Source organism: Nestor notabilis, unplaced genomic scaffold (assembly GCF_000696875.1).
Source record: "Nestor notabilis isolate BGI_N333 unplaced genomic scaffold, ASM69687v1 scaffold19022, whole genome shotgun sequence".
NCBI lineage: Eukaryota > Metazoa > Chordata > Aves > Psittaciformes > Psittacidae > Nestor > Nestor notabilis.
In genome coordinates this window covers 25824-40358 of record NW_009919907.1, presented here as the reverse complement: position 1 = coordinate 40358, position 14535 = coordinate 25824, and the positions used below count along the sequence as shown (strand labels likewise).

Sequence of the window (14535 nt, the reverse complement as noted above, 5' to 3'; positions counted from 1 at the left end):
TGACTGAACTGACCTCCTTGCTCTCTTCCCTCCCCTGTCTGAAGGGGAAGCTAAGAAACAGCTGGGCTTGCGCAGTGACTCTGTATGCTTCAGGCTGATTTACAACAGCAGGACCTACCACCAGCCTTGGAGAACTGCCTCCATGAGGCAGCTCCTTTGTAGAGAATAAAGATGAACAATGTTGTACTTACTGCTTTGGATCCCGCATTTCTTACAGCAATCAGTTATTTTTGCTTTGCATCTCTAGAGGAAGGCTGTGTCCTAGTACCAGAGTCATTAAGTCAGCTCACATGGCAGGCCAGTGCTGTCCAGCCTGATGATCATATACTTGAAGGAAGGTTTTTTTGCCCATTTTCAGGGAGCACTGAGTAAGCTCCATCAGTGCCCTGACTCTGTGCTGCTCCCTAAACTGGCTTTATGGCAAGAACACCACAAACCTTTAACTGCCACCAGCCCAGGCACTGCAGTACTCCCATGCAGGGAAGGAGCATCTCCTGTTCGAGCAGTGAGCCACTGCTCTGAATTCATGGGCTGACAGAGGAATGCTGTCCTGGGGCAGAACTCTGAGGAAATGTAGCATACACCTCCATGCTACCATGTATGTAGAAGTAAGTTTTTAATGGCTGGTTAATTATGGTATCACTACATTTTATTGCAATATAGTACTATTTAAGCACTTTTAAAAATGCAAGGTGTACAAAGATTAAATTAAGACTGTAAATTGACTAAATATTTGGTTTTTATATAAATAGGTCATAACCACACTGTGTTGACATGTAATACTGTTATAATACAACAGTTAAACTGGTGAGTCTACACAACAGAAGCTGTCTGTAATTAAACAAGGAAACAAAGTTGAAAAGACCATGTTAAAACAAAAAGAAAAAAACCTACTAAGATCAACAGGTTGGGATTGTAAGTAGCAACAAACATATTCACTCAGCTCCTGAGTAATTCAAGTTTTACAGTACACATTAAAAAATATCATTTCTTCCCATCAACACTATATATCCAAACCATTTGCATTTTGCAAATTACACTGATTGAACTATGTAACAATGGGGGTGGAGGTTGGCAAGTCATCCTGCTTGACGTCTGCATCACCCACATGCTAATACATCTGCGTTTTCCACTCTTCCGTCCTACCACAAGGTAGCAGGATTTTTGGTTTGTTTTGGACAATCGTTTAAAGGACCGGTACTTGTCAATCTGGATGTCTGACATTATCAGTGACATTTTCAACTCTTAGTTCTCTAAGAGGTTTCAAGATGGAAATTTTCTCCTAACGCTAAGTTAGAAATCATTTGCATCATGCTGTAAACTAGGAAGCAACATAAAGCGACAGACTTGTCCTTAGTACATAATTAAAATCCCAAATTCCAGTCAGCAGAGCTGGCCTACTTTCCATGTTGAATATGCCACAACACCTTTCAGGTCTTCAAATGCATAGCTAGTGTAGGTAGTCTTCCACTGTGGCAAAGGCGCAGGAGCCAATTCCTGATCGAGCCATCAATCCCAGACACTGTGACGCTTGTCCCATTGCCAGGGCAAGTGGCGGTTGCTTTGGCAGGTTGTGAGTCTCTGGAAAAGAATCACAGCAGCAGTTAAAACACCTCATTAATTTCATGGTAATACACTGAAAACTTCGATTTTAAGCTTAAATTGTTCATACACAATTCCTCTCTTTGCTTTTACATCAAGACAGAGCAGGAACAACAAAGCGACACTTCCGAATTCCCTGCGTAATACCATTATTGAACAGACCCTTTTTGCTTTGAAGAACAAAGATGACTACATCTGTTACATTAACATGTTCCCATAACTACCATACAATCACAGAATAGTTTGGGTTGGAAGGGACCTTGAAGCTCACTCAGTTCCAACCCCCCTGCCATGGGCAGGGACACTTTCCACTAGACCAAGTTGCTTAAAGTCCCATCCAATCTGGCCTTGAACACTGCCAGGGATGGGGCAGACATAGCTGCTCTGGGCAACCTGTGCCAGGGCCTCACCAGCCTCACAGTAAATAATTTCTTCCTAATACCTAATCTACAACTCCCCTCTTTCATCTTAAAGCCATTCCCCCTTGTCCTACTACATGCACTTGTCAAAAGGCCCTCTCCAGATTTATAATAGGGCCCCTTTAGGTACTGGAAGGCTGCACCTAACGTCTCCCTGGAGCCTTCTCTTTTCCAAGCTGAACAAGTGCACTTCCTCAGTCTGTCTTCACAGGAGAGAAGACAGGGAAAAACTCTTCTACTACAAGAGTGTACATGACATCACTACACTTTGTTAATCATTCAGTCAGCCCTGTACCAAGCCCAGCAGATGGTGCATGGTGGGCATCAGTGCTCCCTCTCTGGAATGAAAGGTGCTCCACACCACATGTACAAACCACCGGGCTTGTATGTACTCACCTAGTATTGCACTATTAAGTACAGAGCACACAGGTTCTCTTTGTATCGGGTCAAGCTGATTTCCAACAGGGCTGCTCCAAGGATCCGAATATGCAAGTAAACTGAACGCATCCTGTGGAAAGATGATTTTTATTACCTATGCTACTTGTGAACACACAGACTATTTTCTTCACCCATTCTGATTCAGAATCACAAAGGTGATTGTCAGTGTCCTTCATCAGTACAAAAGGATAAAAAAGAAAACGTAACAGGACTTGTGCCATGTTCAGCAAGCAGTGTATTCCCCCAACAGAAAGACAAATGAGAGTGGTATTTTAGTCAGTGATGGGGGAACAGAAAACAAACTGAAAACTGCATGCAGTCAGTCTTTGATAGGGGAATTCTTTTCCAGAGTCATCTTAGATCAAGGTAAACTGATTATCAGAGTACCAAAGAGAGCACATTTTGGGCATCTGTATCAATCCTCTTTCTTGTGGATCATTATCATTAGAGCTGAAACCAGCACTTTGTTTCAAGATGCCAAGTTACATGGCCAGAAGTGAGATGGAGAGAAGTGCTGTATTTATCTCTGGGTTTAACCGTAGTACAGCATGAAAGTATCTTCCGGGTGAATGTGCTACACAGGCAAGGCAGGAGACAGTGCTCCATCACAGCTGATGAGAACACTGCTCTGGGACCACAACAACAACAAATAGGCACAGCAGTTAAAGCAGCACAGTACTGCCATGCCGCATGCTGTGGGAAGCTTCTGCTGGGCAGCACAGTTATTCCCCTTAACGCCACAACTTCCAGGTTAAATATACCTTGAGCATCTTCTTATTTGCTGTGTTTTTGCCACATTCTCTTCTTAGTTGCTCACTCATTGCTTGCAATTCTCTTCCAAAATGTATCATCCTTTCGATAGCCGCTTGGCTGCCACCACACAGCTGACGTCTCAACTGACTTGAATCTACTTCTGCAAAAATGACAGCGTCATCATCACCCCAATAGAGCTGACAAGAACAATGTACGGATCTACAGAACCTGCCCTGATTTCACTCGAAAGACATCTGTCTTCTCAGAGAGAAAGCACACTGGGCCAGAGACCTTGGCATAACGTACCCCTGTTCCGACCACTGCCCAGCAGCTCCTCTATAGGTGTTAGAGGCTTATGGTTAACTAAAGGCAAAGGCTGTCTACATATGCTGTTTATTTCGCAATGCTGAATTTTAAACTAACTTGACTGTAAACCAAATGTTACCCTACAATTTTATGGAAGTTTAAAATTAATAATGACAACAAAAAGAAGTTCTGCTTTTTTAATTCTCTGGCATTGCACTGCTAAAGATATGCCAAAGCCAGAACTGATAATGCAGGGTAAGAGCACCTAAACTCCCAAACAGACAAGATGACGTTCATACTCCTTGTAGAATATATTAGCTTAATAATTTTGACATTTCAGGCTTCTTTGTAATTAAGCAGAACACTGCAATCAATTTCTTTACTGGTTGCTACAATGTTCCCCAACACTAGTGATTCTAAAAGATACTAATGCAGTTCATGACTAGGTATCAACCCTTGCCTCCTCCCAAAGTTCTGCCTTTTTTAAATATACAGCTAAAGCAGTCTGTAAAAAAAAAAAAACAAAAAAAAAAACAAAAAAAAAACAACCCAAACTAACAACCCAAAACAAACAAACAAAGGGGCATTTATCCATTCCTTGCTTTTTGTCAATGGAATAAAGTTCTGAATCAGAATTTTATGTACACTGTAATTACCAAACCGTTCTTGTTCCCGATGTTAACACTACTTTCTAGTGATGTATTCTGACCGCTATTTCAAGCAAGGATTTGTAAGGCCTCTTTACTTTTTTCTTGGTTGTGAGCATGTCACCACTGGAAAAAACCTGCCTGCTTAACACTACATACACAGCACTAAGGAGAATATAGAAATACTTCAAACAGCAAAAAAACCCAACAAAACAGCCACCAAATTCAAACTGCGAGGAGTAAACAGTGTAGGTTGAGGAGCCACATTTCCTTTTTACAAAGGTGAAGCACCCAGAAATCTTCAGGAAGTGATGTTTGTTGCTGCTGTCCAATCTAGGACATCACTTTCCACAGGCAGAAAACAACTACATTAAAAAGCCAAACCAAATCACAAACAACTCTGGGCCCTGTGCAGCCGCTTCATGTCTGTCACGGCAAGCCTCTGTGGAAAAGGCTGCAAGAGAGTGAAAAAGTGGTTTGTCTTCTCTGTCACAGAAATGAGGCCTTGTTATTAGCCAGTTGCAGAACATAATGTAGGGAACACAGGCTGGAAATTTGCATCTCCCCCCTCCAGGGCTGTAGCAGAGTTACATTTGCTTCTCACCAGCTTGCTGGTATTTACCAGCAAAAGCTGCCTGAGCAGCTGCTTATCAGAACTGTTCTTGGTGTTCACAGGTGTCTGAGTACTGCTGCATTCTGAAAGTTTACCAGTGATGCCCTAAGCTTCACATTTCATCTGAACTACCTATTAACTGATGCCTGGTTAAATCAAGTGTTTGAGAAGACAGTTCCGCAACTGCAGAAACAGCTGCACTGCTGCAGATACGGCCAGCAGAAACAACCACTCTCTGAGCTCCAGCCTGCCTGCACTGAATTGATCTGACTGCGCGGTAGCTGACAGAGTTAACAGTACCTTTTTGTGGCATGCTGGCAATCAGAGGGTATTTAAACTCGTTTGTCACAAACTAAACAGGTATGTCTGAGTATAAAGCAGGTTAAGTGAAACAAAGTTATTTTTTAGACCACAACTATGTAAATCAGGATTATTTTTTTATGGCAGGAAACATTTAATTTTTTTTTTTTTTACATCTCAGTTCCCAAACATGGCTCTGTTCTTGAGCATTTCATATTAGCACTCTGCATTCTGCAATATAAGTGATACAGAATTTCTACCCTTACTGTCGAGTGCAAAGATGCCATGAGATGGCCTCTTACCAAGAATGGTAAGAGGACTAGGGGAGGAGGGAGAAGCAATCTGCAGACCCTAACCCAGGCATCCTACACAACAGGGTGTTTCCTCTCTTTCCTTCAACATTGATGCTAGTTCCAATATCCATGAGCTAACCAATTTCTCCTGTTGTCACACTGGCACTGGACCACCTGAATTAGTGGTTTTAAGATTCACATCTAACAGTGGCAAAACAAACAAACAAAAAATTAAGATCTGAGCTAATGTCCCTAATTTTCAAGGTGGGAAGCATTGCAAGTAAAAACATAACCTTGTTGCCATCACTTAATAAAAATGTAAGAAATATCACTGCAGACCCATTTCTGTGTCACATTCTTCCATTTCGTGATCATGTTTAGAACTACCATTTAGGAAGCCATTGGATGAAGTCTCAGCAACCCCATTGGAGTAGTGATCTGTTTCCATGTCTACATCATTGCTGCAAAGACAGTAATAAATAACAAGTTTTACTCGTATTTAAGCACTTAGGGTTATCTTCTTCACAATTTCAGCACAGTACTTCCTCATCTTGGCTACTGAAAAACTGCTCTTAAATATTACGAAGTTTGAGCACAGTTTTTTCCATAGTAAGTGGTACTACCAGAGCACCAGGGACATTTGAAAGCTCTCTCTACTAACATTAGCATTTGCTAAAATAACATTTTCAGATACTGAAAAATTAAACATGCCCAGCATTATTCAGGAATAGTACAACACTTCTTAAACACATACCAAAAGGTTCATACCTTGTTTATATATCTGTACATACATCTGTACAAAAGGCTGGAGAATATCCACTGAGAAAACATAGTATATACTTAAAAAAAACAAACAACCAAAACCAAACCAAAAAAACGACCCACAGTTAACTCTAAATACAGCCTACTTTGAGAATATCATATTTAGGTAATTCTTTTACAAAAGCCTTGATCTTTCATTTACTCTCACTGGGATGACAGGGGAAAATGAAGAAAAACCCAAAGCAAATACTGAGTAAACCATGACACTGAAGAGATACTCAGAGGCAAATTCAGAGTGTACAACTGCTCACCACACTTGGCTCGTGGCAGGTCACAAAAGCAATGTGCAATGCCAGCATGGCTTTGGGGACTGAAGGGGTTTTTTTTAGCCTGTTCTATTTCGACATGGAAAATGACAACCTGAAACCTCTTTCAAGACTGAAAAGATTCAATTAGAAAGTTTAATATCTTGCTTCTAAGCAACCAAAAATACGCAGCTTCCTTTGAGGAAGGAAACCAAAAGGCCTCCCTGATTGGGCAACACTGTGGGCCAAGGAATTGCCTTCCCTCCTGTGAAAAATCTTAAAGTTGCCTGGATGCTGTCAGACTTCTTGGCAGAGGCAAACACAAATCATGAAGTAGTAAATCGTTACTTTTACTTTCCCCCTGATCAGCACTATCCAACTGAAATACTTTTTGTATTTCACCACTGCATTATCACATCCCAGCTGGTAGTTTTTGGAATCCGTCTTGGCAAAGCACTGTTGTATTTCACATCAAATTAGGTTCTGCTGCATCTCTGCAACCCAAAGCTTGATATTTACTGGCTATGAATAACTGTATTAACCCTGGTTAATACATCTGTTTTCATTCTCTGAATCGAATGCTTGCAAAAGTGACAGTGACTGGAGTAGACAAACAATTCTTGTGTGTGCAATGGAAGGGAGTCCAGATTTCATATGCATCTCAACTGCGGGTACTTTGCAGATACTGCCACAAATGCAGAGTATCTGGAAAACATTTTGTTACCTGCCTGCAATGTTCTTAAATCAGTGTCACTGGCTTAAATAAAAATCCCAAGTGCCACAGAGCTACTTAATCCTCACTACACAACTTCAAAACTTACCATAAATACCTATAAACAACGTAATTTATTTTTGTCTATTGCATTTCTTTAACCAAAACCGAGAAAACAAGTGTTTTGAGCTTGAGAAGTTAAAACAAAACCAAAGCACACTAAAATGATCACAAGGCTTTGGCCCCTTACACTAAACGTTTTAACTGTCCTTGAGAAAAGAAACTGAAATCACAGAAGATCCCACTCACAACTCAACTCTGCAATACAAGCACATGGACAACACAAGCCTTACTGTAAGTTAGAAGCATGTGAAATTTATTCACCTGGAATAGCTGTTAACCTGCTGTGATCTTGACACATTTAGGTTGTTGAGCTCTGGTACATTCAAGTTGGTGGTCGTGTGTTTACTGTGACAGTAAGATTGATGTGCTTTATTTGATATTACTCCATTACTGCAAGTACTTTCAAACCCTGAAAGAAAGTTTTAATAATTGTAATCATCCATAAACTTATTTGTAAGTACCCATCTATAGACGTGAAGTAAGTATAGCTGCACTGGCAAATCTAGAGTTTACTGACCAAGACCAAATAAACCCAAATACCTAGCCCCCGTGATCCAGGTATTTAATCCTTTAAGGCTTCTGCAGTGCAGATGTTAAGCATTATTTAACAAGTACTAACACATACATGAGAAGCTTTTCCAGTTGCATTTACACCAGGGAAACAGAAAACTGCATCAGCACAAAGTCATTTTTTCCAGAACTTGTACATTGTTTCTAAAGGTCTGACAATCTTTTCTAGGCCACCATAATCATTATGAATGGAAGCAGACAGGCATCTTCCTAATTCCCAATCACATAATTCTCTTGATAAACACACAGTAAAATTCAGTGCTGACAATACATGTTGCTACACTTAAACACTACCTCCCTCCTTCCCCATATAATTATTGTAATTGTTAATATTGTGCTTTGCTAAATGAAATTACACCATGCTGTGAAATTATGATGTCTGGCTAAAATCTCTTCTGACCCTTCTAAAATGTAATCAAGAAACTACTATTTGAAGCAAACATGTAATTACCAGTTCCATCAAGCCCAAAAGCAGGAGCTCCCTAGTATCTTCTAATAGAAACAGGTCCCAGGAAGGACTTCTTATAAACAAAACAGTTGCTGCCACTCAGGAAATCCCAAACCCCAATTCTAATAATACATTCATCAACTTGCTTATTAAGTGGTGCCTCTATTTTCAAAATTAGAAAGTTACTTTCTACCATGCATCCCAATAACCACCTGAAGAACAACCACGAAGTGCGAGTGGACCTCTACTCACACATGATAGCATAGTCTTGACACAGAGGGAAGAAAAGCAAAGCTGCTGCCTTGCCAAGGGCAGCAGGTATTCTGGTGGCCAGGCTACAACACTGGCTTCCTACCCAATCCCACTGAGAGAAAGAAGAAAAAAACAATGAAAGAGAGCCCCAAATCTGCTCCAGTTTGGATTTAAGAATGAAACAGAAGTGAAAGTTGATGTCCTCTTCTACCTTCAGAGTCTTGGGTTCAAAGACTACACATTCACGTATCGTTTTTATATGCCCAACTTCTCTGCAGAGGTGCTCTGCTCTGGAAGGTGCAGGGATCTCGCCAGAGGAATGGGGCAGCTCTGAACATTCATGGCTTCCCACTGAAGCTTTACCACCACCAAGGTGCTCTCAGAACTCTTTCAACTGTGCAGATTAAATTTGGCTGCCAGCAAAGTCTTTTACCAGAAGCTAGGTGGTGGAGTTTGGTATTTCCTACACAAAAGCAGCTGTTCCTACTATTCCCTAACCACCACAGGAAATGGGATCATATACATCACTTACTAGATTGAAACCACCTTGCCTAAGCCATAAATTACCATCAAAAGGACACAGAAATTTGTGTCAGAACCTTCCATCTCCCAGAAGCAAGCTCTTACAATCAGTGGCAACCTACTTTGCAAACCATTAGTAAAACCAAGAGCACATGCAAAAAAGATTTGTTTCTATTTATATAATTTCCATTTCCCCAGTGACTGAGAAATGCCTATTTTAATAATAAAACGATAATTTTATGCAAAGCACTCAGTATCAACTCTTGAGTGAAACAAATTGTCAGTCTTGTGAGTATCTGCAACTTCTCCCAATACTTCACTGCAAAAAAACCCCAAAACCTCCATGGTGGTGTATATCCAAATCTATGTGGTATATCCCCCACATTAACTTACCAGGAAAGTGTGTGCTGCTCCCTTTTCCTGTCCCCAAATTGTGAATATTCATTCCATGGCTGGGACTCATGCTAGGACTACTGAACGATCGTGGGCTAACAGGGTAACTATCTTGAGATTTTGGACTGTGGCCTCCCAAACACCGCACTTCACTGTCTGTACCATTCACCATCTCTATGAACTGGCGCACCCTAAACAAAAGGCAAAAAAGTTTAGCTAATAAAACCATTTACACATTTCAATTTACCAGTGACAGCAATGATTTATTTTTAGTGTTAAATATACAAAAAAGTCTGACTCAACAAAATGCTGGATGTCAGTTACCCCAATTATCAATAAGCTTTGGCGTATTCAGCCAAAAATACGCAATTACAAAGTCTGTGAGGGAGAACAGGAATATTATCCTTCAAGGACAGGCTTTGCCAGTAAGTCCTCAAAGTTCAGAAAGCTGAACTGTATTTTCTTAACTGTTTTATTTTATTGGCAGGGGCAAGGTTATTTCATGAGAAGGGTATGCCATTACCTTGTCATGTCTGTCATTTCTCTCAAAGTAAATGAGAACGTAGTTTTGACTGTCTGGAACAGCAAGCTTTGAATAACTCTTAACATTAAACATTTGCACTAAAAACAGTCTGAAAAGCAAGCTCACATACAAACCTTCTCTTTAGAGGCTGTTGCTCTTTGTCAATTTTATTTTAGATACGGAGGTTTTGCTATGGACTTGAAGGAAGCTTGGACTCCTGCTTTACGGTTTAGGCTTCTATAGCCTCAACAGAACAGGCAAATTTAGACAGCCGGGTTGAGAAAAAGCTAACATAGAATTGATGTTATTGAGTGAAGTCTTTCATCAGAATGTTCACATTTTGTGAATTCTTTGGTAAGCCTGCAGTATTACCACATGAATTCTGTTCAGCTCTTAAGCATGACAGACTTCAAACACATTCCAAGTTACTTAACATAAAAATTGAAGTGCTTTGTTCTCATAAGAGATAAGAGGGTTTTTTTCTGCACTCTTAACACTACAACATGATACAAAATTCTGGAGGATCAACGCAGCTGGCAAGTAAAAATGCCAGAATGAAGGTGACTATTGTGTGCCTGGGAAGCCAAGAGAACTCTTTGGGATTATGCAGTTTCCACAGTATTAGCCAGTGGTTTCTAATAAAGTGACATGGAGTGAAACAGCTCATTTAAACTGGTCTTTAAAGTCAGTTACCCATTTGGAGGAACAGACGAACGTATGCCAACAGGATTCTTAACCTTCTTCAATATGACACTTTATCAGTTTGCATTTTCAGTTTTACTTGACGCCCAAACTGATTAAAATCAATTTTAGAAATTGCAAAACTTAGTTCTAGAAAACAAGTCTACAGTGTGATGTGAATTATGCTGCAAAACAGGACCTTGATGACAAAACCTAGTTAAACATGTAGCAAATAATATAGCATAAAAAAGTGAACTATACACATTTTCTAAAAAATGCTGCTTAACTGTTTAAATTTCTGTGAAAGCTTTAAATGAGTAACTGTCTTGTCTCAGAAGGTACTGTGCCATCTATAAACACACATCTGTATAATTTGAAGACTCACTTTAATGCAAATAAGAGATTAGGATTTCTTTCTAGTAAACTTGGATACAACTGTTGTGTTGTTTCAATGGCTTCTCCCATTCTTCCTGCTAAAACCAATTTCTGAATTCCTGTTCACCAAAAAACAAATAAGAGATTAGGATTTTTTTCTAGTAAACTTGGATACAGCTGTTATGTTGTTTCAATGGGTTCTCCATTCATCCTGCCAAAATCAGTTTCTGAACCTCTGCTCACCAAAACCAACATCAGTTAAATGGACAGTTTATGGATTAATACATGTAAATTAACAGTAAAAAGACACTGCAACCATCAATCAACAAGGTTTTTTCCTCTTAGAAAAAAAGTGTAAAGAAAGATCATGCTTCCTCAAAATGTTTGATAGGAAAATTTAAGAACTGCACTCCATCTACATATATCTAGGTGAGCACTCAGTATTTTTGTTTTTTGCCAGCATACAACTGCTTTGTACTGAGATTGCACGTTTAGATTAGATTAAGATTGCAGACACTCTTCTGCGATTTCTCATTTTCACACTTTTATGAATAAACACAGCCCAAACTATCATCACCCAAGAATATCCAAATTTTGTCCCACTCCCACAGGTTCAGTTTTGACTAGAAAAACAAAATTCAGTCTCTCTCACCTACAACACATACTTCCAGTCAGGTTACAGTTGACTAAACCTTCCCATACCAGTCCATGCTTTAGCTGATGCTTCTATTGCTGTAACTTGGCACAAATAGCAAACAGCCTCACAGCTCTATCCACCAACAGCGAAACTGATCCAAAATGAAAACCAGCCCGAGCAATGGGTTGTTTTTCAGCCAGAGCAGTTTCCCCATGTGGTATGTCATGCAGTCACACAAATGCTTGTGTTTGTACAGCAGGGATTTCAACAAACAGGGGAGGCAGTGTTTCATCAGGCTGCCAAACAACACTGCCACAGTAAGTTAGAACTGAATTGCTGTTAGTTCTCTTTGTCCTCTTCCCCCTCACATCTGTAAGCAGGAAAACTCAAATCTGATTTAACTTACAAAGCATTCTCTAAACTCTACCCCTTTTCTATTAAGATAAAAATATTGACAAACAGAAGTTTGTCAAGACTAAAGTTTTATATCCCTGCTTGTGACTGAACATTAGCTCTCACAAACACTCCTTTAGAGACATTACACACATTTGTTTACGACAGATCACAACTTTCCATTCAAGAGAAAGACAACAGGTAATTTACCACATTCTGTTACATCAAACAAGTTCCAAAGTGTTAGTGTGGAAGTTGTTCTTAACCAGCTGTTCATACGTGTGTAACTTTACAGCAAAGAACAGTACTACGTAGTAGCGCTGAAAGGAAATTCTACACTGATGCTTAAGAGAAAGCTGTAGATAGTATTTGTTTAAGGGAGGAGAAAAAAAGATGCAACATGCTTTCCAGCCTTACTTTGTCTATTTTTAATGGAAGCTAATTCTTCTAGCACAGTCTGGTCTGTGGATCTGGCGAATGCCTCTGCTGTTGCACAGTATCCATGGTGAACTAAGTAAGATGATACCATTCTAAAAATAAACAAAAACAAAACCCAGAAACACACATTACATACAAGTAAAGAGATCAAGAACTTCCTGAACATAAACCCCCTTTTTTTCTGAAAAAAGTGACTGAATAAATAATTCTACTTGAAATTCGGAAACAAGTCAGAAAATATGAATTCAGTTACAGGCCAGTACCTTCTTCAAAACACTGTACAGAAAAAGCATCTAAAAAAAAAAAAAAAAAAAAAAAAAAAATCAATGTACCATTTGATTATGATGAATTTTGAATTAAAATTCTTCATCACCCAAAAGCAGGCTCAATTAAAATAGTACCTGCTAATTAAGTGTCTTTTTTTGCTCATTACATACACTGAAGTTAAATTTCTGCACACTAATTACTTGTTTTCACTGAAGAAATAAGAAATGCAAGGGCACACCACCGTATTTTCAAGTGAGACGCTAATGAGCCACAACTTAACCTGGTATGCCAAAGGCTGAGAACACAAAGGGAAATTTCCAGAGCCCAATGTATTAAAACTGCCCATTAAAACCATGTCAATTTTTCTCCCCACTGCACATGAGATAGGGCAAATCAGAATGCTTCCATTCCATTATAAACTCTTAATTATTAATGATGCAGAGAACTCTTCCCCAAACATCTATTCATGATCGAATTTATAACTGTTTATCAACCTGTTAACAAAACTATTTGTACCCGTATTGTTTTGCACAGTAGGTACAATGTTTTAAAGATTTCTGGAATCATGCAATTAATAACCTTTTTTTTTTTAATTAAGAATATTCAAAGTCTTACTTCTGAATCATTGTTTGCCACTCTCCTTCTCGATCTCCTATTGGAAATCTGTCAATCTGTGCTTGAATTTTGGTTCTCCATTCTCGCATATAGTCTTCAATATCAAATACAAACGGGTGTTGTCCAAAATTAGCATCCACAACCTCTCCTGGTGTCTGAAGCCCTACTGTAGGGTACAAGTTTGGCTGCAAGAAATTTTTTAATTAGTTTTTTCCTCTTATTCTAAATGCTTCATTTCTTTTTTTTTCTTCATCTCTGTAATAATATCCCCACTGCTACTAGTGGTGTGATGCAGCAAATACCTCTGGATCATCTGCCCAGCAGTTAAAGCAACTTCTACCAATCCAGCAATAAAATGACTGATTAATTTTATTCCCAGAAGTCATAATTATTTTTTTTTTATTTTGAAATACGAAAGCCTTACTGATCATTCCCTTCCTAGTCAGGAAATTAACTTTTTAAACTGTGCTAAAGTTTACAACTTTTGGTTTCAATTTTACAAAATATTCAATACCAATTTTTAAATTATTTTTAAAGACCAGGATTTTTCTTTTAAAAAGAGAACAAAAATTAAACTTACAAAGTGGGCCATTTTCCTTTTGGGGTGAAATACTTAAAACATCGCTGAATTTTAGCGGTAAGAACTGACAGGATAGAGACCTCATTAGCCTCAAAGTCCAAGTGTAGCGCCTAAAAAGAACTGTAACAGTGCATTGAAGTTCTCATGAATTCCTGGACTTGTATCTAGAAAAAGACTTTAAAGCATTTATTGTTGTCTCAGTTTTACTTTTTGCTTAGAGATGAGGTCTTTGTGCAAACCTGAAATATGCCAAATACCTGTTGGGATTCAAGTAACTTTCTTGAATGCAACTAAGCACCTCAGCAATGGCAATGCAATCAGTTGGGGGTTTGGGTGGGTGGGGTTTGTTGCTTTTTTTTATTTATAAATATACCTACATCATATTTACACTGCAATCAATGATGGTATGGTATAAAGGTTTGCTGATCTACAGAACTAGATGCTACATAAATTAAAGCTATCAATAAAGAAGTTGCCAACATGCAGGTCAGTAGGAACACTGAAACCCAGTGAAATTAAAGAAAGATAGTCTGGTTGTTAAAACCATGCCCAAAAGCAAATCCTGCCA

At 39.1% G+C, this 14535-nt stretch overlaps 1 protein-coding gene across 1 annotated transcript in view; it reads right to left on the bottom strand.

Annotated features, from left to right (window-relative positions):
* Positions 1-631: 631 nt before the first annotated feature.
* The window catches only part of RANBP9 (RAN binding protein 9), a 39418-nt gene continuing 25514 nt past the window's right edge, over positions 632-14535 (bottom strand). The window contains exons 6-14 of the mRNA XM_010010455.1: positions 13388-13572; positions 12485-12597; positions 11048-11156; positions 9459-9649; positions 7535-7682; positions 5759-5832; positions 3221-3372; positions 2418-2529; positions 632-1581 (exon numbers count right to left, since the gene is read on the bottom strand). Of these exons, the coding sequence (XP_010008757.1) occupies positions 1451-1581; positions 2418-2529; positions 3221-3372; positions 5759-5832; positions 7535-7682; positions 9459-9649; positions 11048-11156; positions 12485-12597; positions 13388-13572 (1215 nt within the window). The 3' untranslated portion in view covers positions 632-1450. The remainder of the gene's footprint in view (positions 1582-2417; positions 2530-3220; positions 3373-5758; positions 5833-7534; positions 7683-9458; positions 9650-11047; positions 11157-12484; positions 12598-13387; positions 13573-14535) is intronic.